General features: G+C 42.3%; 2 protein-coding genes across 2 annotated transcripts in view; one reads left to right on the top strand and one right to left on the bottom strand.

The window, feature by feature from the left end:
* Positions 1-26857, top strand: part of LOC149274475 (uncharacterized) — a 71260-nt gene that overhangs the window by 19166 nt on the left and 25237 nt on the right. The window lies entirely within an intron of this gene.
* On the bottom strand, positions 3484-8577 carry LOC149274476 (N-myc protein-like). Its single transcript, XM_089505444.1, has 4 exons — positions 7878-8577; positions 6097-6677; positions 4712-4778; positions 3484-3491 (listed from the first exon to the last, which is right to left on the bottom strand). Exons 1-4 carry the CDS (start codon positions 8575-8577, stop codon positions 3484-3486), a joined length of 1356 nt encoding a protein of 451 aa, XP_089361570.1.

Below are 26857 nucleotides of genomic sequence, written 5' to 3'. Positions count from 1 at the left end.
CTGCCTCCGTGGGAGCCTTCTCCCCGGTATTTACTTCTCCCGGTCACGTGGCTATAACAGCTGCGTAAACTTCCGGGTTCCCCGAGGAGCACCGGATGTGGCGTTAGCATCCGCCAGCACGTGCGAAATGTAATTCTACGCGCTTACTTTCCTTCCTACAGGGTAACTAAAACTGCGCGTGCGCTGGCATCCTTGGCCGCCCTGTGTTACCATAGAGATAAAGGTACGATGACATATATTGAAAAGACGCATGCGTAGGAATCCTTGACCGCCCTGTTGTTACCATAGAGAAGAAGGAATAAAGTCTTCTATTGAAAAGACGCATGCGTAGGAATCCTTGCTGCAAAGAAAGCAGTGCATCGTGAACGGCGCATGCGGAAGAACCATGCGGCAGACCAGACGAACTAAAGCAGCCACCGCCGCCATGATTATTTAGGGCAACTTTGCCATTAGTTCCATACATCGTTATTAATGAACTCTCGTCATTTAGTGACGTCTGAGGCTATTTCTGCGAATTAATTTAGGTCTTTTCCACGGATCTCACAGGCCTCACCGTGTAAAATCGTGCATTTTCCCTTCTGTCACCTAGATCCATATTTCCTGGTTGAAAAACATCTGATTAACTAATTTTTATTTTTTTAACCCCTTAAGGACAATGGACGGTGCCAAAACCCATTGAAAACAATGCATTTTTAGCCCGTACATGCACGGGCTTTGTCATTAAGGGGTTAAATCAATTTTAGCCTACTGGGGAAGTCGCCGGTTCTATTCTTCTTTAAATTATACCCAGATTTGATAGATAGCAGCTGATTTCCAGTTATGATATCAGATACTTGCCAGCTGTCCCCGTTCAGGAAGCACAGTCCCTCCTTTCTAAGAGCGCAGCCCGTTTGAACACGATCTATGTTGTAGAAAAGAACACAAAGACCCACAACAGGCAGCAAAACAGTTTTATTGGACACGACTCGCATATCGTACGATTCCTCTTCCTATCCAATCACAACCCTCGAACCGCAGCATGTGCTATTTAATAGCAAAATCTCATTTTATTCTTACAATCGAGTTACGCAATCTGTACATTTTATAACGGATTCAGCTTAAACTTCACCCAAAAAAAAAACCTCCCCGCTAAGCTTAGCACTGACTTGGTTTTTATATCCCTTTGCCGACCTGGAGGCGAAGTCGCTGTCAGTCATGTGATATTTTGGGTGACTTTCCCGGCTCAAACACCACACTGAGCTGATGCTTTATGGTCGATGCTAATGAAGTCCGTTCCTCCATAGACTTTCATTAGCGAAGAGTCCGGCTGGTTAAGACTGAGCCATTCTATTGTCACCCACAAGCAGCATGACCAGGAGTCAGGGAATTTGTCCGTTTCTCCGTAGACTTTCCATAGTCAGAGAGTCCTGCTGGCTGATTAAGACTGAGCCATTCTATTGTTTCCCAAAGGCAGCAAGATAAGCAGTCGGGGGCGTTTAGTAGATTGGGGCTCAGACAACAGAGCGAGAATCATACAAATGGCTGATATGCAGCTGCCTAAAAACTATTATTATGGGGCAAAAACTACAACTGGTTAAAAAAAAAACAACAAAAAAAACAAAACTTTTTTACCAATAATTTTTAATCTGATACTAACAAAATCAGAACCATTAAAAGATAATAATAATAAAAATAAAAAAAGCTTTTTATTACTTTGGAGAGACACTCCAAAGTAATAAAAAAAATATTTTTTATTTTTTGTTTTAATAATAAAAAAAAAAATGGTATATATCAAGTAAATGTCTGTAAGGAGCCATTTTTTTTTTCCTTTCAAATTAAAATACAATTAAAATGAATTCAAAAATAATTTGCGGCAGCAGAACGTTAATATCTGTATATCTTGCTATTGGGTGTATTTTTTTTTGGGGGGGGGGGCTAAATATCCCCTCCGATTAAACATCTGACCAGTAATAAGTCCTCCAAGGTCTCTTCGTTGTCCTCCTGGTGATCTAATCGGCGGGTTTGACCCTCGCGTGGATCTTGTGATGCGTCAGGAGGTGGTGTTTCTGGGAGAAGCCTTTCCCGCACTCGGAGCAGACGAAGGGCCGCTCGCCCGTGTGAGTCCGCTCGTGCATGCAGAGGCTCGACTTCTTGGTGAAGCACTTGCCGCAGGCGGCGCACTTGTACGGCTTTTGGCCGCTGTGCGTTCTCTCGTGGACGACGAGGTCCGACTTGCGGGCGAAGTACTTATCGCACTCGGGGCACTGGAAGGGCTTCTCCCCCGTGTGGATGCGGCTGTGCGAAAGGAGTTTCTGATTGCGGGTGAAGCACTTGCCGCACTTGGGGCACTCGAAGGGCTTCTCGCCGGTGTGGATCCGCTTGTGGACGATGAGATAGGACTTGGTGGTGAAGCACTTCCCGCATTCGAAGCAGGCGTAGAGCTTCTCCCCCTTGTGGAACTTCTCGTGCGTGCTCCGGTTCGACTTGGAGTTGAAGCACTTGCCGCACTCGGCGCACGCGAAGGGCTTCTCGCCCGTGTGGATCCGCTCGTGGATGACCAGGTAGGCCTTTTTGGCGAAACACTTGCCGCACTCGCTACACGAGTACGGCTTCTTTGTCACCCTGGGCTTCGGAGGTTTGGGGGGCGGCGGATCGCCGGTCAAATACTTCCCGCTTTCAGAGCAGATTAACAGGTGGCCTTCCTCTTGGAAGGACGCCACGTCCACCTCGATCCCTTCTCTGGGAGGCGACTCGTAGGGTTCCTCGAGACTTCCTTCTTCGTGCGGGTTTGGATTCCCGTCCATAACCTCCATGGGTTCTTCAGAGCTTCAGGGAAGAGACTCCCAAAACCATCTGTGGGGAGACATGATGCCACAACGTAAGCCAACAGAAGAACTCAAGGCGAAAGTCATCCTTGAACCGAAGAACCATTGGAGACCGATCTTGATCTCCTAGATACAAGAAGCCGCTCTTAAGCTCTAATAAACTCCGTGTTGGAGCGCGGGGCAAACTGGAGTTGGCTTAAGCCCAACGCTTCTGCGCTACCCCTGGTTCCTCAAGCAAAAATTACAAGCTGAAGCCGGATCGAGGCCCCCCAAGCCCGTTGGTCAAACCTTGACTTCATCTAAAAGGAACCACAGGATTCTAAACAAGATCACCTTGGTCCTGAATGGCCCAATGTGACCTCAAGGTTCCATCTAACCCTCCGATCCTCTAGTTTTACTCTTCTTCCAACAAGTTCCCATCCTTTAAACTCTTTAATTTGACTTATTCCTCCCCGCCACACTTCCTATATGAAGCTGGGATGATGAGAATTGCAGTCCAACTTGCGACACGCAAGTACACGGTGCCCCCGCCGCCCCTGAGACGCTTTACATATTAACCCTTTAATGCGCTATCATACAGATTCTATGGCGCTACCCATCTAATGAGCTACCCAAGCGGCTCCAATACTGGTCGCCGTGGAAACATTGACTTGTCATTATTGAAAGACACACACTTCATTTAGTCACCTGCATTCAAGCAGGGATAGCAACCGTGGGAAAGCACCAATCAGGAGTCTTCACTACCATCAGATCAAGCGCGCGATCCTGAGAATCTGCCCCTTCACCCCGAGACTGGGGCGAACCCCCCCCCCCGAGAGTTGCCATGGTGATAATGGCAAGCATTATGATATTAGCATTAGCCACCAGGAGATACGTTGTACTGATATATATTGGCCGAGTTTTAGCCCCTGCATGAAAAAAGGGCAATAAATAGCATTAATATGAATAAAACCAATAGTGATACCCGAAGCCCGGCAACCAATCACAGCGCAAAGAAAAGCCCGTTAATTTTCTCATAATTACGGTTACTATAGTTACCAACATGGCGCGTGGATTAACAATATACATACCGGTATACGGCTCAGCACCGACTACGATAAACGAATGATTCAGCAGTGATCAAACTGAATCGAACCGGAAGTAAGTCCATAACCGGAAGTTTCCACCCGGAAATCATGGCTTGCGGCTCACTTGCGTGTCAAGCGCGCCCTCAGCCAAATGCTGCGCGTCGGGACGTCATTGCGCGCGGGATGCTGGGAGATGTAGTCCCGTGTACCGTTAGGCGTTCGGAAAGGCGGGTTCGTTAAACGGTCGATTTTGCTATGATGGAAAATATCTCTGAGGAAGTATATGACACTTTATGTGTATGTCTCAGAGTTTTGTAGTTTTAAATAAAGTTTAGGATTTTTTTTTACTTTATGTGTATGTGTTAGAGTTTTGTAGTTTTAAATAAAGTTTAGGATTTTTTTTTTACTTTATGTGTATGTCTGAGTTTTGTAGTTTTAAATAAAGTTTAGGATTTTTTTTTACTTTATTTGTATGTCTCAGAGTTTTGTTGTTTTAAATAACGTTCAGGATTTTTTTTTTTTTTATAATGTGCACTAGCGGTGGCTGGTGGCAATTAGTGGCAAAAACAGAATATTTGATGAGCTCTCATTGGCTAGACTGACAGCTGATGCCTACCCATACCTGGGAAGTTCTGGGGTCCGGCTACCCAGAGCCTTCCCTTCCGGGACGTGGCCAGGACTGCCCACCCACGTCGGCGGGTGGTCCCGTGACATTTTAAAATATTCATAATTCAAATCTGTTTTAGGGCTCTGGGATTGATATCCACCAGGGCCGAATATGCACACATTGTCCGTATTCATTCTCGTTCTCTCTCTCACACTCTTTGAATGTCTCCCTACCTTCTCCACTGACCTCTTCCATGTCCTGCAGCTCCTTCTCCTCTTCATCTTCTTGTTCTTCTCCCTTCTGTGAGACACAGAAGGGGAAGAAGCGGTCGGCAGAGACATTTAGAGAGTGTGAGAGAACATGAATGAGCGTGTTAGAGAGTGAATGAGCCCCCAAAATTCAAACGCAAATTCCGAGCTTTTTACTTTGTCTCATTTTCGGAATTTTGTACATTAAATTTGCAATTAGTACAAATCCTTATGCACAAGTCCAATACATACACTGATCAGCCATTACATTATGACCACCTGCGTAATATTGTGTAGGTCCCCCTTTTGTCGTCCACGTTTGGCTAGCCTTGGAGGGGGAAGTTTGGTTAGCTCTGAGGAGATGGAGAAGCTTAGGCCGTGATGATCTGACCATACTACTGGGTTTACGACCAAGTATTTTTTTTTCAAGCTCAAAAGCAACTTGATTAACCAAACAGACTCGTATTCTTTTGCCGCCATTTATTTTCATAAACATGAGGTATTTCGAAGTGCTTTAGTGCCGGAAAACGAATAAACAGAACACAAAACTCAACAATGATCAAGTCCTATGCCCAGAGAAACACGAACAAATACGTTAACGAGGAGAAACAGACTAACAAAAAAGAAGGCAAATATAATGCCAAAAAGTACCAAAAGTACCCAAAATTTTCAACCCCCTTTTCATACAATATTGTAAATATGAAATTTAGGTATGTATCAACCTCGTACTCACATATGCAGGTAAACAAAGAAATTAACAATACATTTTTATAGAAAACATTTTCAATAAGTAGTAAAATCCGAGATAAAAGGGGTAGTCCCGACGTAGTCCGAGATAAGTGTACAAAAAGGCAAGTGGATGAATTATTTTTATCCCTAACTAGAAGAAGAAAAAAAAGATCATGGATTATATAAAATAAAAAAAAGTCAGCAGCTCACAAGAAATGAAAAAAATTAGAAAAACACACTTTCAAAAAAAAAAAATGGATACAGTAAATAATTTGGCAGGTTTAACATTCATAACATAATCCAGTTGTTCCGAAAAAATATATATTATTATTTTCCACTGGATTGAAATTTTAACCAACGTTCAGAAACATCAAACATTCTTTTGTTGTATAAAGAATAATAAAAATGTCACCAGCTCAAAAATGCCAAAAAAAAAACCTTAGTATACTTTAGAAAATAAAACATTTTGAATGTCTATACGTAACATAATCCAGTTGTTTCGGAAAAAAAAAATCAAAAAGTTGTGAACTGAATTGAAATTCAAAAACATCAAAACGCTTTTGTAGTATAAAAAGAAAAATGTAAAAAAAAGTGCCATGGAGCAGCGAGCGCTCTGGAGAGGAAAAAGCCGTCAATCAAACCTTTGCATGCTCAATTTTCTTCAGCAGCTGTTGCTGCCTGAGTTGAAGTTTTTCCTTCTTTTGCAAGAGTTTCTCCTCGTTGGCCCGGAGGGAATAGACGTAATCAGTGGCTTTTTTAAGGATTACTATTTTAGCCGCTTTGTCTTTTTTGGCAAGTTCTGGTACGTGGTCCCTTAGCGCGAGCAGCCTGGATTTCATATTGTTGCGGCGCAAGCGTTCTAGAATGTTGTGCTTCTGTTTTCTCTCGCTGTAATCCGAGTCATAGTCGAGTGGGCTTGAGCTTTCCGTCGCTTGCGGCACAATGTTCTTCGGCGTCTCGTTTCCCAGCTTTTTTGGGGGGCGGACCACCTCCTCGGTGTCCACGTTTGGGGAAGGAGCTGCGTAGTTGTGTTGTTGATGAGCAGGGGCGGGTGTCTTCAGAAGCAAATCGCTCTGTGTGGCCTTGCTCTGAGCCGACTTGACTCTCTTGCGTACGGTGATTGTGAATGATGTCATAGACTCGGAGGAAGTGGGTCTTTTCTCCACTGTTACGACATCAATCTCTTCCTCTTCATCATCTCCGTCATTGTCTCCTTCATAATCTGAAACAAGAAATCCAAATGTTCTATTCACCTAATCTGTACGTTACAAAAAATACAAAAACACATAAACTCATCGTCTGCATATAGGCTGATCTTACACTCCACCGATTTTAACCTGAATCCCACGATACCTCTCTCAAATGTCAATTGGGTGATAATGGGCATCCTTGTCGTGTGCCATTAGTGATTGGGAACCAATCTGCGGCTGTCCTAGCTGAGAGAAAAGTATATAGAGCCATAATAGCGTTGTAGATATTTCCCTTCAGGCCACGGGCCTCCAACGGTTGTCCCAAGAAGGTTATCAAAGTGAAAAAGTAAAACATTAAAGTATTAAAATATTTTAAAAATACTAAAAAAAAACAAGGGGTTAACGTGTGCCATCTTGCTGCTGTTATGATTTTTATATATATATATATATATATATATCCACGATTGGGCACCCTGTACCGAGCGGACACATAAAAATAGAAACAATAATAATAATTTAAAAAAAATAGTGTAAACTGTATATTTTGGGGTATTTGTATTATAAAATAGGTTTTCAGCGAGGGACTGAGGTGTCTCGTGTTATAGGAGACGAGCAGGCGGAGCAGCGCAGACAGACAGGAAGGATAGTCTTCTATTTTAAAGAGGAAAATGTTTATTTAAGGTGTATACTATAATACTACATAATAATAATCTAGGAACGTTGAGAAAAAAACATGTCTATGTGGAACAGCACCTTTAAAGCAGACAAAAAAAGGCAGGCTAAATGATCTCTGGTATTGCAATGGTTAACTACACCTTTTTTTTTTCTTTGGTGCCCTGTATGTAACCTCTGTCCCTGATTATTTTCTGAGAGGGTTGTCAACACATAATAAAACCTGGGAACCTTGCCAAAAGCTGATTACACCCTGAAATGTAACAGCTGCTAATAAACTGCTGGCAAGGTTCCCAGAAAATTGTGAGAGGGAGGGGGGGAAGGAGTACTTGGCTACAGTGGACAAATTAATACAATAATTCAGAGCTTTTTTCATTCTTTTTTCCTTCGTTCCCTCTTCGTTTTCAGAAATCCTTAAAAATTCACCAATTAGGCAAAATTTGTTAAAATTAAAGTTGGTAAAAAAAAGTTAAACACAATTATCTACAAATAAGGTGGGGAAGACATTCCACGGTCCAATCCCGGACAAGGAGGCAAGAAAAAAGTTGATGCATAGTTACCTGATTCACTGTGGGTGTCCCATCCAGAGCTGGAGCTGGTCGCGCAGGAATGATTGTTGCCCCTGCTCGGTGCAGCAGAAGGTGCAGATGAAGAAGGGGCCACATTGCAGAAGGCACCAGCTTGGACACCACTGCAATTGCTGAGTGGGAATGGAAAAACCACTGCCGGGTCGACACATTGAGTGGCAGGGTTGCTCAGATCCTCTCCTCGCCCTGTGATGCCGCTGGCAGGAAGGGTCCCCGGCTGGTAGGTGTCGGTGGCTTTTACGGTTCTGCTCAACTTCTCACTAACTGCCCTCTCCAGCTTTCCCTTTGCTGAGAAGCCGCTCCACATACAGTCATGGATGATGATGGACTTCAGGTTGAGACCTGCGTTTTGCATCAAGCCCCAGTCAGGTCCCCCCGAAAGGTCAGACTCTGGGGGCAACAGAAGCAGCTCAGATGCCCAGTCCGAGGAATCCCCGTCAGCAGACAACCCATCATCCAGAAAAGGCAACTGTCCAGGGGATGGGGAGTCATTCTGCAGCTCAGCTTGACTGGGCGAGACAGGAGAGGGAAGTAACTCAAACTTCTTCCACATGTCCTCCCCTGGGGGAGCAGAGTCGGGGCCGCACAAATAAAAATCATCCTCATCCGGGTAAAAAAAAGGCTGCAAGCAGTCAAACTCCAGATCCGGGTTCTTACTCAAAACACCAGACATTTTCCAGCTCCTTTGCTCTTTAACACTTCTTGTCCCCCCCCAAAAAAAAGATGAAATCAAACCCTACCTGGAATTTTAAAAAAAAAAGAGACACAAGTGAGAATTCTAAATTCTTTATAAAATAAAAGCTTCTTTACGGTAGTTTCTAGATTTAATAACAAAATCCTACAGTCGGAAATGCCAACGATCAGTGGAGACCTGTGCATTGCGGTTGGAGTAGCGTCGGGATCCTGTTAGTGGATAGTGAAAGCGTTAGGTACGGTTAGATGTAAGGTTATGTTACACTTATTGTATAGTGTTAGTGGTAGGGATGATTAGATTAGGTCACCGGCTATTGTTCGATGAGGCCCATTACTGATCAGTGACCAGATTTTTTCAAAAATGTTTTAAACTTAATTGTGTAAAATAAAAAAAAGTGTAAAAATGTTTTTTAAAAAATGTTAAAAACCAAAATGAATAGTGTAAAATGAAAAAAATTTTAAAAAAATCTGTAAACCACAGACATTGAGCATTAAGGCAGGTCAATAATCAGCGACCTAAGGTGTCACCACTCAGCGATCAGATAAAAAAGGGGAAAAAAATAATGTAATACTTTAAAAAATACAAATATTTTTATTGATACTGCATGTGTTTTTATTATTTTTTAAAACTTTTTTTGACCCCTCTCTCTATGACAGCTGTCACTGATGGAAGAGGGAGGGGCTATCACTGATCAGAGAAGCAGCACATTCCTGATTGGCTCTGCTTGACAGCAACTGACCTGAAAGCATCTTTGTCTGTGAAAGATGTTTTTTATATATTTTTTTTTTTTACTATATCAGCGCTGTCGCTCCATAGGAGCAGAGCATTGAGACACACTCTGTCCCGACAGGCCTCCACGAGAGCGATCGCGCAGCGTTAACCCCTTCAATGACGCAAACCCCGGCACTGAAGGGGTTAACGCTGCCCGATCGCTCTCACGGAGCGATCATTAAGCCTAGGTTGAGGGTGTGTGTGTGTGGGGGGGGGGGTTCAGGGCTTCGGCCCACACTGAAGCCCCGTCCCTGAAGCTGCCCGCGGAAAAAGCGCAGCTAGCGCATGTTATACGCGGAGCTGGCACTCTAAGGGTTAATGACCGTGGATAGGGAGGTGGAGTCTTACCTCTGCGCGGGCTGTCACTCTGGTCCGCTTTAGGCGCTGCACCCTGGAACTACATGCACTGGCTGCTGCATACTGTCAGTGAATGCACGCTCCCAAACCCCGCCCACTATCAGTGAGTGCACGCTCCTAAACCGAGGGCCACTGTTAGTGAGTGCAAACTCCTAAACTGCACCAGCTGTCAATGAGTGCTCCGTCCTAAATTCCACTTACTATTAGTGAGTGCATCCTCCTAAGTGTCCCGCCCACCGTCAGTGAGTGTCCCGCCCACCGTCAGTGAGTGCCCCGGAATTTCTTTGAAGCTGTCGGATATCATTAATCACAAGAAGGAAAGACACACCCAGGGGGAGGGGAGAGGCGGGATGGGGGGGCGTTACAGCGAGAAAAGATAAGAATCAACTTAACCCCGCCTCCTCCTCTGCCATTAGCCCTGCCCACCCGCTTCCATAATAAGCACGGGCGGTGACATTTCTTTCGCGCCAAAATCTCAGCCCCTCCCTCCCTTGTACGCAGTGGTGGCGGGGGAGCGGTTTCCGGGGATTTGAGGGCAATTATACAGGGGTTGTTATGAGGGGGCATTGGCTGTGTGGGCTGTGAGAAGTGAGCAGGGCAGATTCATACATGGGGTAGGTTATACACTCACAGTAACATATATATATATATATATATATATATATATATATATCGTATACATATTGTATATGTGTGTATATGTATATGTATATATATATATATTGTATATAGGTGCATCTGTATATATATAGTATATATGTATTGTATATATATATTGTGTATATATATATGTGTGTGTTTGTATATGTATTGTGTATATATTGTATATATGTATTGTATATGTATGTATGTGTGTGTATATGTATTGTATATATGTGCATGTGTGTACATGTATTGTATATATGTGCGTATGTGTATATATATATATTGTATATATGTGCATGTGTGTGTATATATATATTGTATATATGTGCATGTGTGTATATGTATTGTGTATATATATATATGTTGTTTCTGTAAGTTAAATTGTTAGGTTATATACTACGTGTTATGTTCTCTCTACCCTTTGTACAGCGCTACGAAACTGTGTATGTGAATGAGTGTATGCATTATATGTGTGTTTATTTATTATATACGTGCGTGTAAATGTGTATATATGTGTATACTTATTATGTACGTGCGTGTAAATGTATTATATGTGTGTATATTTATTATATATGTGCGCGGAGAGAGTATTTCAGAGTATTTCAAATGCTGGTATTTTAACCTTTTCCATGCACAAATTCGACCACCAGCCTTTGCCAGAGTTTGTGGTAGCAATTCTTTTTTTTTTGTTTTTCACACAAAAGCAGTAGGACGTACTGTTACGTCACTGGTCACCAAGGGCTTTGAACATGCAACCACATCTCCAGTTGCCTGTGTATATTTAACCCCTTAAAGACACAGTATATACACTTAACGAAGTGAATGGCAGTTGCATTTCCTATGTATATATATATAATAAAATATATATATATATTGAACCATAAAAAGCTCTTACATGGAGGCAAATGTGGTTGGTTTGCAATACACGCACGGCAGCTGTTGGTCGACGGGGCAGATGCCAGCCACACAGTCCTTCTTACCTTTCTAGCCACCGCAAATCTAATGAGAACCCAGGAATTTGTGTGTCAAATTATATAAACACGGGCAGTTTGGTCCCCAGCAAGTACCGGTAATTTAGATTTTTTTCCCTTCAAATCCTCAGCCAATGTGCCAACAAATACGGTCCACCTAAAAAGCCCAACTGTGGGCAGGTCTGTTTTCATCCACTGCTGCAATATGGTTTTCATGCGACCGCCGTAATCACTATTTTGTGTCACCCTTTCTCACTGCAGAATTAATCGCCGCCCCCAAAAAAGCCGCCTCCATTAATTGGATGGTGCAAATCTTACGTTTGGGGACAAATTGTGCTACATTGGTTCAGAAGGACTTGAAGAGTTGGCATTGCCGAAAACTGTGGAGTAGGTCTGCTTCCGAGGTACGGCACTTAGGACAAGTGCCTCTCTGGTGGCATCTATAATATTGTCAATGGGGTAATAAAGGGACTATTGTTGGCCACTCAGTAGTCTTTTTACAGTTTGGTGGAGATCTTAAGAACTTGTACAATAGTTTGGTGCAACATGGTGTCTCCTGGTCTGTCAAGATGAAGCTGGCGTTATCCCAGTCTAACCCATCAAACCGGGAGCTAACCTGTCTGACGTACGCCACTTTCCGGCTGGAACGCCAACCACACGGGCTGGTTTATTCCGGAGCTAATCTCCCGTTTGCTGAATGGCCGGTGGACGTTGTTGAGATTTATCCAGGAAATGTCCCACCATAGAGAATCCCAAGACACGCCAGGAGGTGAAGGAGACGAGAAGCGTCGCCCTCCCGGGAAGTGGCAGGAATATAGACAAAATATGGCATCCATTTTTTAAAAAGAAAATTCCGTCATATGAATTTCGTGAAGTGAGAATGTAGCAATTCGTCGTCTTCTCTTTGTTAAAGTGTTTATTAATAAAAACATATAACTACTTAAAAGAAAACGTAAGCAATAAGTCTTTGATAATGGAAATTACTATGAAATTATTAGTACCTTTAAAAATTGGGGGAGGGGGAGCAAGCTTAAAAATGTGAGCTCAATTTTAACTGTATTGTAAGTAACACTTGGTATGGTCCTTTTCAACGTGGTTGGAGAAGACTCTTTCTTCTCCTGGTTTTCTTTTTCTTCAGATGGCTTTGACCTGTAGGTGATGAGACGCCAATGCTTTCATCAGTGGCATCTTTTGATGTTTTATCCGATTTGATTAGAAAAGAACTTAAGCCATATGGAACAAGAGAACTGTCTCTGTGATGCAAAAGAACATTTAATTGACTAGTAAAAGATTTCTCACGGTTGGCACATGAAAATGGTTTCTCCCCTGTGTGAATCCTCTGATGAATCACATCAGAGGTGAAAGATTTCCCACACTCGGAACACGAGAATGGTTTCTCTCCTGTGTGAATCAGCTCGTGTCTATCAAGGTCTCCTTGGTTAGTAAAACAAGCAAATGGTTTCTCTCCTGTGTGTATCAGCTCGTGTCTATCAAGGTCTCCTTGGTTAGCAAAACAAGCAAATGGTTTCTCTCCTGTGTGAATCAGCTCGTGTCTATCAAGGTCTCCTTGGTTAGTAAAACATTTCATACAAACAAAACAAGCAAATGGTTTCTCTCCTGTGTGTATCAGCTCGTGTCTATCAAGGTCTCCTTGGTTAGCAAAACAAGCAAATGGTTTCTCTCCTGTGTGTATCAGCTCGTGTCTATCAAGGTCTCCTTGGTTAGTAAAACAAGCAAATGGTTTCTCTCCTGTGTGTATCAGCTCGTGTCTATCAAGGTCTCCTTGGTTAGCAAAACAAGCAAATGGTTTCTCTCCTGTGTGAATCAGCTCGTGTCTATCAAGGTCTCCTTGGTTAGTAAAACATTTCATACAAACAAAACAAGCAAATGGTTTCTCTCCTGTGTGTATCAGCTCGTGTCTATCAAGGTCTCCTTGGTTAGCAAAACAAGCAAATGGTTTCTCTCCTGTGTGTATCAGCTCGTGTCTATCAAGGTCTCCTTGGTTAGTAAAACAAGCAAATGGTTTCTCTCCTGTGTGTATCAGCTCGTGTCTATCAAGGTCTCCTTGGTTAGCAAAACAAGCAAATGGTTTCTCTCCTGTGTGAATCAGCTCGTGTCTATCAAGGTCTCCTTGGTTAGTAAAACATTTCATACAAACAGAACAAGCAAATGGTTTCTCTCTCGCGTGGTTCCTCTGATGTGTAAGAAAACTCGACGTTCTGTTAAAACATTCAGAGCACTAAACAGATCCTTTTCCGTGTGAATCCTACAATGTCTGACGAGACTTGATTTGGGGGCCAAGTTTTTCCCGGATCCAGAACAAGTCAGATCCTTTTCTTTGTAAACCTTATGATGTTTAACTTAATTTGAGTTACTATCAAAACATTTCTCACATTCAGAACATTGATACATCTCCTCTGAGGTCTTTCGACCGCTGTGTCGGAAAGCTACTTATTAATGGGTTGAGCTTTTCCTTTGCTGGTGGCGGTTTTATAGAATAGTGAAGCGTCCGGGTAGCACGAAACAAATAATTGGTGGCCTTGGACCCGTTGTGTTTGCAGCAGTTGTTGAACATAGGCTGTTTGTTTTAGAACTGAAAACACCTAGTGGGTGGCTTGTGTGTTTAACTACCTAATTCTGGAAAAACAAAAACTGTTACGTGTTTCTGTCCATAGTGTTCTATTTCACACCACGGTCTACATGGTCGCATTTCATGGATGATCCAATAGAAATCCTACCCTTGACTTGGAGATGCATCAAAGCTCTTAAGGATTCTCTTGTCCCGACCCATTTAGAAAGAACTTTGACGTTCTGCGACTTTTTTTTTTTTTTTTTTACACAGACTTCTATTTCACAATGTATTCTATAGAATGCAAAAGGTCATTAAACTGACCGTTATCGATCGGATAAAGTTCATCGTGCTTTTTCCTGGAAATCGACATTTTCTCCTATAAAAAGGGACGTTGCTCGTTTATTTTGCTGCGTTCTTAACGAGGTTAGTACATCAAACTGTTTGTAGATACGGCTGTCGGCTCCAGCGAGGGCTCGGTGGATAGATTGGGAAATGATTTTACTTATCCCTGGGATGAAGATGGGAGGCGTGATTCGGCGTTTACAGATTAATGTCATCGTCGTGGTGGCCGTACTCTCGGCGTTCTCCCAGGCTCTGCCAGAAACGCTGGCCACGTGCTCCGTGATACAGGGGCTTCCAGGTCTTAACGGCAGAGACGGAAGGGATGGAGTTCATGGCCACAAAGGAGACCCAGGTGAGAAGTGTTTGTGTGTTTTTGTGTAGTCATACTAAGTCATTGTGTTTGTAATGGAATAGAAATTACATAATTAAACAGCTTAATTAGATATACTAAATAAATACAAGGAAAGGATGGTTTATATGTAGTTTTTTCTGTAGGATCTCCTGGTCAGCCTGGAAGTCCGGGCATGAGAGGTGCCGCTGGACCCCCTGGGAAAACCGGACCAAAAGGGGATCAAGGAAGTAACGGGATGGCAGGTAACTGTATCCCTCTGAATATTTGTATAGAGCTTCATAATGTACATATTCTGAGATCGGTCTACACAAAGAAACCATCTTCTGGCCAAATTCCCTTTCCCCAGCTCAGTTTGAGTTCTCCAGGCAGTGGAACAACATCTAGCCGTGCCCATTCCACCAACGTCTCCACCAACCTAAGGCTATCTGGGACTAGCCTCATCTCAGACATAGCTAGCCATACATCAACACATGACTAGCCCTTACCATTCACAAAGCCATTCTCCTCAGATGAGAGAGAGAGCTCCAGGTAGCCTAGCCTGGGACCTTCTCAAGTACAGGTCTTTTTCATAGGCTTTCGCATTATAAAAATCCCCACCAGTCGGTTTATTTTATTGAATACTGCTACTAAAAATAATCAGTGATATTAAATGGGATATAATTATCTACTTTTTATTTATAACCCAGACTCTGGATGAGTAGAAAAAAGCTCGCTGAAGACTACCTAGAATATGAGAAGCCGGTTTTTGTTTGTCTACTTGTTTTTATTTTTTTTGTAATCGAATATATTACTTTTATTTTTATAGGTTTGAATGGTCAAAAGGAGATAAAGGAGACACAGGTACATCTTATTTACCAATAAGTTAATTATCGAAACCCATTGATATTTTCAAGTCTATGGAAAGGTTTGGCCTTGTTTGTGATGAGATTTGTCTATCTTGTAAAACTGTCTTTTTCTGTGCCATGGAGACCTTGAGATTTCCCACTGACATGGATTAGCTCTCAAGTAATTATTTCTTCTTTTGATGCCAAATTTACCCGTTTATTGCAGATGTAAGAACAGCAGAGATGGTTTCAACTTTAGAAGACAAGATAGCTCTTTTAGAAAAAAACATCAATTTAATAAAGCGATGTAAGTTCGGGGATTGGGGGGGGGGGGACTCTATGAAGTTTTCAGCTCACTTTATGTATAAAGTGCAGGAGCCGACGTCTTAACTTCCCATTCTCTGGACCTGATCGCTCCCGCTCATTAAGTTATCTCTCTTCCGTTAAGTTGCTGATTATTCTTCATTGGTTGAGGCAGCCTTTGTAAGGGTGGGAGAGGAAAAACCGATTGCATAATCTTACGCAGCTTCTGTGACATTGACATTAAAATTAAAACTCTCCAAAACACAATTTTAATAAATAATTTTAGTTCTGTTAAAATTCCCCTTCAAACTTTTTCCTAATTCAATCCCCATCAGCAAATTTGCCCAGAGAGAAGATTGTATCAAAAGTTGCTACGTTACAAATGGGGAAAAAATCTCTAAATCTCTCTTTTTTTTTCCTTTTAATTTTAGCGGTCCGGTATTTTTTAAAAGGCGTGAAAATATCTGGGGACAAAGTTTATGTCCCTATTGATTTAACAGCAGAATATTTCGGGGCTCATATCGCTTGTGCAAGGGAAGGTGGAACTTTACCCACGCCGACCAACAGCGCTGAAGACGCCGCGATCCATGAGGTTGCAAGGGAATTAAACGTTTCTTTTTTTCTAGGGATAAATGATAGGAAAGAGGAGGGCGTATTTAGGTACCAAGATGGGAAAAAAATCAACTATAGTAATTGGCGTCAAAATGAACCCAATGGAAAAAAGGATGAAAACTGTGTAGAAATAGGACCTACTCATAATGGCTGGAATGATAAGGGTTGTGAAGTAAGTCGCAGAGTTGTGTGTGAATTCTGAAAAAATATTGGCTGTATTGAGCAACTGTAAAAACACTAATGTGCGCCATTTTGACCTATGGTGAACTTCTGCCAAAATGGCGGCACTTTCGATGATGCTGCTTGGAGACAGGGGTGCCAGCATTTTGGCAGAACTTAACCTTAGAGCAAAATGGCGGCGCTTGCTATGATGTCATCTTCCCTAACCCTCCAGTTCGGGGAGAAGATGTCAGCGAAAGCACCTCATTCTTGGCTGGCGTTCACCTTAGGGCAAAATGGCAGTGGGGAAAAATCTGAGGTAAACAAATCACATTTTCTGCTGTTATCGTCGATCAACTGAAATGTAGCATTAGGAGAGAGTGACCAATAAGGCACATTCAGTAATACACCTAAACTAGGGGTAGCCAATCAGTACACAAGGAAAGCAACCAATTGGAATCAGAGCGGACCAAGATAACAGGGGGCAATTCTTATTGGACAGGGATATAGAACCAGTGACCGGCCAAAATGGTGTCTACTTTTGAACCTCTCATCCAGGGCATAGTTACTTGGGGTACACTGGGACATACAGGGGGAGAGAATGTAGGGACACTGGGCACATTTACCCAATGGGGCTACGGTTACAACGGTATAACACAACAGGGTCCTGTTATGTGGGTCGTTAAAGAAAAAGTGGACAATATTTTAGAGGGATCATCCTGGAAGTTAGGGTTTTTTTCCCATTTTTAAGAGACCATAAATAGAATGTATTTTCTGCACGACAAGGTGATTTGTTTCAGACCCGATTAAACGATTTGTTGAACCAAAGCAAATAGACATTTTTTTCCCCACCAAAATCTGAATGACCTGGAGCTTTACCCGATTTGGATGTGGCTTTTCATGCATCAAGATAGAGATAGCAACAAGTAACTTAAGGTCCTATCACAGCAGACTTTGGGCTGTGAGGGAGGCTGGTAGAGGTCATACCCATGACTAACATTGATGCTTGTGCTAAGTAACTCCCCACATCTTTTGTGTTTTACTCTGAACCCACAGGAATTGGTCATTTTCGACCCCATAGAGGACTGTGGCCTCAGTAAAAAAATACTAGGACCTAGTATGGAGTCCTAAAGCTGTCAGTCTGTTATAAAAAGTACAGAAAGTAGGTCAGACAGCTAAAAATCTAATGGTTAAATCACAATGCAGGCAATCTATAGGCCTCAGTTCTGGCAGTCTACTGTAGACAACCGATTTAATGAACTGATGAGATGACAATCTGCAGACCTGACAGCCCTTCTCAAGCGATGATTGTACTTACATTTATTAAGATTAAATATAATACATTTTAAATCATTCCAAGAATTCTCATCCTGTGTGAATAAAAAATTGTGCTGTAACTCCAGCTCATCTGGTGGCCATGTTCCAGAGTCCGTCATTTCAGTCATTTCAGGAGATCTTTCTTATCCTTGACCATTACAAAAGGATGTAAAAGGATGCCTGGTGACGAGAAGCGAGACTGTCAAGGTACCAAGAATCGGGACGAAAGCGGAAATACTAGTTAACACATTAAGCCAGTTAAGCCAAAACAGAATCCAAAAATATAAACGTAGAACTAGCCGAGGCACCCGCTGAGGTCAGAAATGGAGAGGGCTCTTGTTCGGGAACAGGCAAGGATCAAGAGTCAAGAAACAGGAACGTCAGCCAGGCCAGGTCATACCCACGAATCTGTAGTCAAAAATCAGGAGTGCGCTAATCAGGTCTGAAAGTCACCTGTTCCTTTTTCATATAGTAAAACAGGTTCAATTGGTTCAATCTCCCTCACTCATTACGAAGGCTCAGGAGCCCTATCGTTGCCACGAAGCAACAGGGACGTTTGCTGATCATGACCCTAGTTTCCAACTAAAAGAAAAGGGGCTTCAGATGGAGGCACTGCTGAGATGAATTGGGATTTTACGGACTCAAGTATGAGGTAAGTCGTGACAGGAGCTCCCCAAGCCTACCAGAGGATAATGGAGAAGGTGCTGGAGGAAAGGAACCCTGCAGGTGTTTGGTGTACCTGGATGATCTGATTATTTTTGGAAAGTCCCCAGAAGAGCATGAAAAACCACTGGTACAAGTACTACATCATCTAAGGGATGAAGGGCTGAAGCTATCTTTGGATAACTGTACATTTGCTTAGAGCTCTTTAGCCACATTTCATAAAACCAGCCACGACAGAAGTGGCTGTAAGCCAGCTCCAAACCAAAACAACTGATCAGCTGAGCTCCTTCTGTGGGTACTACCAGTGGTTTGTAAAAAGTTATTCCAAAGTATCCTGAAGTTTTCATGAAATTTAAAAGGTGGAAACCAGAAAGAAGACCTGGTTCAAAGGATCCCATTGGAGAGAAGTGGACACCTCATCGGGAAAAGGCTTTGCAAATTCTCAAGCAAAAGAAAACTGAAGTTCCTGTATTGGGCTATTTCGATCCAGATAAACCATACGTCTTACATGAAGATACCACCCTCGAATACGGAGATTCAGGGCCCCTATCAGCACCACAAAGCAACACGGATTGTTGCTGATTCTGACCCTAGTTTCCAATTAAAAGGGGGCTTCATTAACATTGAGTAAGATATAACTTGTGTGCATCCTTTGGTGCGTCACCAGATGTGAACTTTAAGTGAAATGTTTTCTGCATTCGGAATATGAGAGAGGTTTCTCGATCATGTGAATTCTTTGATGATGTTCCCAGACAGAACACGAGAATGTAAACACGTTAATGTTTTGTCCGATTGATCTGGAAAGCACTTTGGAATATTGAGCAAGAATAATTTTTATATGATTCAAAATAAATTTCCCACAGTAGGCGCATAAAAATGATTTCTCTGATGAATCGCAAGATGAGAGCGTTGGGTGATAGATTTCCCACACTCGGAACACGAGAATGGTTTCTCTCCTGTGTGAATCAGCTCGTGTCTATCAAGGTCTCATTGGTTAGTAAAACAAGCAAATGGTTTGTCTCCTGTGTGAATCAGCTCGTGTCTATCAAGGTATCCTTGGTTAGTAAAACAAGCAAATGGTTTGTCTCCTGTGTGTATCAGCTCGTGTCTATCAAGGTCTCCTTGGTTAGTAAAACAAGCAAATGGTTTCTCTCCTGTGTGTATCAGCTCGTGTCTATCAAGGTCTCCTTGGTTAGTAAAACAAGCAAATGGTTTCTCTCCTGTGTGAATCAGCTCGTGTCTATCAAGGTCTCATTGGTTAGTAAAACAAGCAAATGGTTTGTCTCCTGTGTGAATCAGCTCGTGTCTATCAAGGTCTCCTTGGTTAGTAAAACAAGCAAATGGTTTCTCTCCTGTGTGTATCAGCTCGTGTCTATCAAGGTCTCCTTGGTTAGTAAAACAAGCAAATGGTTTCTCTCCTGTGTGTATCAGCTCGTGTCTATCAAGGTCTCCTTGGTTAGTAAAACAAGCAAATGGTTTCTCTCCTGTGTGAATCAGCTCGTGTCTATCAAGGTCTCCTTGGTTAGCAAAACAAGCAAATGGTTTCTCTCCTGTGTGAATCAGCTCGTGTCTATCAAGGCCTCCTTGGTTAGTAAAACATTTCATACAAACAGAACAAGCAAATGGTTTCTCTCTCGCGTGGTTCCTCTGATGTGTAAGAAAACTCGACGTTCTGTTAAAACATTCAGAGCACTAAACAGATCCTTTTCCGTGCGAATCCTACAATGTCTGACGAGACTTGATTTGGGGGCCAAGTTTTTCCCGGATTCAGAACACGTCAGATCCTTTTCTTTGTAAACCTTATGATGTTTAACTTAATTTGATTTACTAGCAAAACATTTCTCACATCCAGAACATTCATACATCTCCTCTGTGATCTGAGGTCTATCGACTGTTGTGTCGGAAAGCTACTTATTATGTGATCCCTCCTGTCATTGATCTTTTCCTTTGGGGGGCTTGTATGTGTAAAATGTTTGAAACAATTACTTTTATGTTATTGGAGATTATAAGCTTTATAACCAATCTCTGTATATTCAGTATAAATATTTCACTTTTTTCCATGAACAGGACGCTCTTTCCATCTGGGTATGGCCTGTAGATGCACAAATACTGGCATTTAACTTCTTCTTCTTCTTTGATGGAAACATATAGCCGTAGCACCTGTTCTGTAACTTAAACAATGGGACCCTTTGCTTTGGTGATGAAGGTTTTATAGAATAGTGAAGGGACCTTTCACTATTCTATAAAACTGCCATCACCTGGACCGGGTAGCACAAAACTTAAATAATTGGTGGCCTTGGACCCGTCATGTTTGCAAGTTGTTGAACGTAGACTGTTTGTTTTGGAACTGAGAACACCTAGTGGGTGGCTTGTGTGTTTAATTACCTAATTCTGGAAAAACAAAAACCGCTACATGTTTCTGTCCATAGTGTTCTATTTCACACCACGGTCTACATGGTCGCATTTAATGGATGACCCAATAGGAATCGAATCCTTGACTTGGAGATGCAGCAAAGCTCTTAAGGATTCTGTTGTCTCGACCCATTTAGAAAGAATTTAGAAGTCAAATTCTGTGTAAAAAAATCCCAGAAAAAGGTAAAGTCACAGAACGTCAATTTCACAATGTATTCTACAGAACACAAAAGGTCATTAAACTGACCGTTATCGATCGGATAAAGTTCATCGCGTTTTTTCCTGGAAATCGACATTTTCTCCTATAAAAAGAGACGTTGCTGCGTTCTTAACGAGGTTAGTACATTAAACTGTTGGTAGATACGGCTGTCGGCTCCAGCGAGGACTTGGTGGATAGATTGGGAAATGATTTTATTTATCTCTGGGATGAAGATGGGAGACGTGATTCGGCGTTTACAGATTAATGTCATCGTCGTGGTGGCCGTACTCTCTGCGTTCTCTCAGGCTCTACCAGAAACACCGGCCACGTGCTCCGTGATACAGGGGCTTCCAGGTCTTAACGGCAGAGATGGGAGGGATGGAGTTCATGGCCACAAAGGAGACCCAGGTGAGAAGTGTTTGTGTGTTTTTGTGTAGTCATACTAAGTCATTGTGTTTGTAATGGAATAGAAATTACATAATTAAACAGCTTAATTAGATATACTAAATAAATACAAGGAAAGGATGGTTTATATGTAGTTTTTCTGTAGGATCTCCTGGTCAGCCTGGAAGTCCGGGCATGAGAGGTGCCGCTGGACCCCCTGGGAAAACCGGACCAAAAGGGGATCAAGGAAGTAACGGGATGGCAGGTAACTGTATCCCTCTGAATATTTGTATAGAGCTTCATAATGTACATATTCTGAGATCGGTCTACACAAAGAAGCCATCTTCTGGCCAAATTCCCTTTCCCCAGCTCAGTTTGAGTTCTCCAGGCAGTGGAACAACATCTAGCCGTGCCCATTCCACCAACGTCTCCACCAACCTAAGGCTATCTGGGACTAGCCTCATCTCAGACATAGCTAGCCATACATCAACACATGACTAGCCCTTACCATTCACAAAGCCATTCTCCTCAGATGAGAGAGAGAGCTCCAGGTAGCCTAGCCTGGGAAGTTCTCAGGTATTGGTGTTTCTCATAGGCTTTCGCATTATAAAAATCCACACCAGTCAGTTTATTTTATTGAATATTGCTACTAAAATGACTCAGTGATAAAAAATTTTATACTAATTATAACTCAGGCTCTGGCTGAGTAAACAGAGGTCACTGAAGACTACCTAGGATACGGAAATTCTTTTTTTTTGTCTATTTGTTTTTGTATTCGTATATATACTTTTATTTTATAGGTTTGAAGGGGTCTAAAGGAGATAAAGGAGACACAGGTACGTCTTATTCATCAATAAGTTCAATTATCGAAACCCATTGATAATTTCAGGTCTGTGAAATGTTTGGCCATGTTTGTGATGACAAAAAAGACAAGGATTTGTTTGGATTTTCTTGCTTGAATGCAAATTTCATGGTGAATGGGGAGATTCTCATGGTCTCAATCACAATCTCAGGGTCACAGGGTGAACATCATGGTATAAAACATCTCTTGACTGTATAATAATAAGAAAAGAATGTTGACTATTCTATAGATTCTTTCTGATCTATATATAATATTTTTTTCTTCTTCTTTTTTTTTTTTTTTTGCTTTTTTTTTAAATTTTTTTTGCTTTTTTTTAATTTCACCTGTTTATTGCAGATGCAAGAACAGCAGAAAAAGTTTCATCCTTAGAGGAAAAAATTGCAATTTTAGAAAAACATATTGGTTTCCTGAAGCGATGTAAGTTCTCTGATTCATAAATGAAGTTCGGGGAATGGGGGGGGGGGATCTAGGAAGTTTTCAGCTAACTTTATGTATAAAGTGCAGGAGCCGACGTCTTAACTTCCCGTTCTCTGGACCTGATCCCTCCCGCTCATTAAGTTATCTCTCCTCCGTTAAGTTGCTGATTATTCTTCATTGGTTGAGGCAGCCTTTGTAAGGGTGGGAGAGGAGGAGAAGGGAGAGAACGTCAGGACACAAAACCGATTGGGTAATCTTACGCAGCTTCTGGGACGCTGACATTAAAATTAAATCTCCATAGCACAGATAAATTTGGTAATTTTAATAAACAATTGAAACTTTTTCCTAATTAATTCCTTATCAGAACATTTGCCCAGAGGGAAGATTGTATCTCTCTTTTTTTTTTTCCTTTTAGTTTTAGTGCTCCAGTATTCTCTAAAAGGCGTGAAAATATCTGGGGACAAAGTTTATGTCCCTATAAACTTAACAGCAGATTATTCCGGGGCTCAAGCCGCTTGTGAGAGAGAAGGTGGAACTTTACCCACGCCGACCAACGGCGCTGAGGACGCCGCGATCCATGAGGTTGCAAAGGAATTACAAATTCATATGTTTCTAGGGATAAACGATAGGAAAGAGGAGGGCGTATTTAGGTCCCTGGATGGGAAAAAAATCACTTATAGTAACTGGCGTCAAAATGAACCCAATGGAAATACGGCTGAGAACTGTGCAGAAATGGCATATTATATTACTGGCTGGAACGACAGGGCTTGTCATATAGCGTGGAGGGTTGTTTGTGAATTCTAAAAATAAAATCTGTGTTTTTGGACGCTATGCGTGTCATAAGTACGGATGTTGCCATACTGCTCCCGGAAACGTAACATCAAAAAAGGTGTTAAGAACTCACCTCTGTTGCCTGCTCCTGACTCCTCAGACGTGCAAGTTGGCCCGAATCCAAGCCTGTCTCGCATGGCGCCGTCACATGACCGTGCCACGTGCGAGCCAATGATATGAATGATTCTCCAAGGGACGGTGCAACCTCGTTTTCGTGGTGGGCCAATTATTGAAGCCCTGGTCTGGCACTTAGTTTCTGTCTATGATTTGACCGCTGGTTTTGTGGTCCAGTCCCGCTGAACCGGCTTGTCCTTGAGCTGGAGGTTGGATCCGGATATACCGGCTACCGCTATCGTCCTTCTCATACTCGCCTACAGTCCAAACTCGGCTCCCGGGTTCCAGTATATCCTATGCTGAGAGTGACAGAAGGTTCCGTTTTACTGATCGATAAAACTGAGCTATAGTACTAAAGGCTATATTTTGTTGCAGTTTGTTTTCCTTTTTGATTGAGAACTGGACTATACAAAAATAGATGAGCACATAACCGAAAAATCATAAAAAGGCATAAAGATTCAGATTCCCCCCCGGGCTGCTGCTACAATATTCATGATAAACAAACAAAACAAAAGCAAGGATTCAGCGCATGCTGATTTTTCATTTTTGTGTGTTTAATTACCCAATTCTGGAAAAAAAACAAGAACCGCTACGTGTTTCTGTCCATAGTGTTCTATTTCACACCACGGTCTACATGGTCGCATTTCATGGATGACCCAATAGGAATCGAATCCTTGACTTGGAGATGCAGCAAAGCTCTTAAGGATTCTGTTGTCTCGACCCATTTAGAAAGAACTTAGAAGTCAAATTCTGTGTAAAAAAAAAAAAAAAAAAATCCCAGAAAAAAGGTAAAGTCACAGGACGTCAATTTCACAATGTATTCTACAGAACACAAAAGGTCATTAAACTGACCGCTATCGATCGGATAAAGTTCATCGCGTTTTTTCCTGGAAATCGACATTTTCTCCTATAAAAAGAGACGTTGCTGCGTTCTTAGCGAGTTTAGTACATTAAACTGTTTGTAGATACGGCCGTCGGCTCCAGCGAGGGCTCGGTGGATAGATTGGGAAATGATTTTATTTATCCCTGGGATGAAGATGGGAGGCGTGATTCGGCGTTTACAGATTAATGTCATCGTCGTGGTGGCCGTACTCTCGGCGTTCTCCCAGGCTCTGCCAGAAACGCCGGCCACGTGCTCCGTGATACAGGGGCTTCCAGGTCTCAACGGCAGAGACGGAAGGGATGGAGTTCATGGCCACAAAGGAGACCCAGGTGAGAGGTTTTTATTTTGCTTAAAAAAAGAGGCAGCTGATTAAATCATATAAGTAAGGTCTTGAAAAGCAGGTCTTACTGCGGTAACGGTTGAGATCCATGATTTTATTTCTTCTGTCCCGTTGACCGAGTCTACCGTCCCAAATGCTTTCCTTTTTCACTGAATCTACCTCTGCTTTACTGAGGGATCTCGTGGCTGTAAAATAATAACCAGCACTAGATCCTCACGCATGAAAAGACCAGAAAGAAGGTCACAACGTCTTACTTGGGCTGACAGTAGGGTTCCGATGGAGTCTGCACCGAGGGATCCCGGAAAATGGGGGGGGGGAAATAGCATGGAATTCACCATCTAAGTCTTTGCTAGACCTCAGACAGAAGATAGTAATCTCACTAATTTAAATTCAGGGCATTAAATAACATAATAACCCAAGTGATGAACGTTTTCGGTGATTTTATCTTGGATCTCATCAGAAAATAAAGCTCAAAAAACTGCTTATTACCAATAATTGTGTTGGGTTGGGTAGTAGCAGATATTATTGTATTGGTACCATCGTCTTATACTTCACTTTTTAATAGAAATTAAATAATGACACAATTTATTAGATATATACAAGGAAAGGATGGTTTATATGTAGTTTTTCTGTAGGATCTCTTGGTCAGCCTGGAAGTCCGGGCATTAGAGGTCCCGCTGGACCCCCTGGGAAAACCGGACCAAAAGGGGAGCAAGGAGGTAACGGGATGGCAGGTAAGGGCAGACTGGTATGGCGCTTTATATGTTTATAATCCCAGAAGGGACTAAATCAGAAAAGAAGACTTAGTTCATTTTATGGACAGTTCCAAGTTAATAATTAGAATATAGTGTATTAAAAATATATGAACTGTACTTGGTTATCACAGTAGCGGCATCTTCTGGGACGGCCATCGGACGTACCCTGGTTGTTGCCTGCTATGCTCTTGGTTAGGATGACCAGGCATCCCGTTTTCATGGGACGGTCCCTTGATTCAGGCTATTTGTCCTCAAAATCTTGCCCAAAGACTTAAATTAAAGGTAAATTATATTTCAAAATATCTAGGTTTTTTTCTAAATACCATTAAAGTAATAAAATAAATGGAAACTCTTGTGTTTCACTCGGAGTGAAGCTCTGCTTCCTTGGGTATTCGGTCAGTTCCATTTCTCCAAGCAGGGGAGTGTCGTTTAGCCACGCCCACTCTACCTAATCCCCCTCCTACTCCCCACCCACTTAAGGTAGTCCGGGGCTAGCCCCACCCACTCTATTGCTAGATCTGCCCCAGCATACTAGATGTTTGTTTTCTTTTTCTAATTTCACACGCGCTTTTATTTTTTTTAGGTCTGAAAGGGTCAAAAGGAGATAAAGGAGACACAGGTACATCTTATATAGTCAATTTTGTAGCTCACTGGTGATTTATGGATATCCCTACTTGAACGCGAATGAACCAATCAGATTGATGCGTTTTACAAAACCTGTCCCGTTCTTGGCCGCCTTGCTGTGGGAACGTTGACAGCGCCATAGACGATGGGTCCGGCCAGCTGTTTGCATTTGGGGCATTGATCTGTATCGGATTTGCCCGTTTTATAGCTTTGTGTCGGAGGAATGCATGAGGCATGGAGGATTCTGTAGAACATTTCACTGTATAAAGAGGACGGGGTAGCCCCAATGCCCTTTATACTTTGTCCGAAGTCTCGGGGTCCTCTGTGAAAAGTGTGGGTTCCCACCGTCGCACAGTCCGAGTTCCTTTATATTGTGCTCTCATTTTATGATAGCTAACGATTCCATTCACCCGCTTTAACATTCATTCACCATTTCTTCATCAGAAGCCATGGTTTTCATAAGGACCGACCGTGTTTAATACTGATGGTTAATCAATGTTTCAGGAATACATTTCCACCATTCTGGAAAACAATCCTGGTGTCCTCTTTT

This window comes from Sceloporus occidentalis, unplaced genomic scaffold (genome assembly GCF_023333645.1).
Source record: "Sceloporus occidentalis isolate IW3139 unplaced genomic scaffold, rSceOcc1.0.p SCAF_329, whole genome shotgun sequence".
Classification (NCBI taxonomy): Eukaryota; Metazoa; Chordata; class Lepidosauria; order Squamata; family Phrynosomatidae; genus Sceloporus; species Sceloporus occidentalis.
This window is presented reverse-complemented; position numbering and strand designations above follow the sequence as displayed.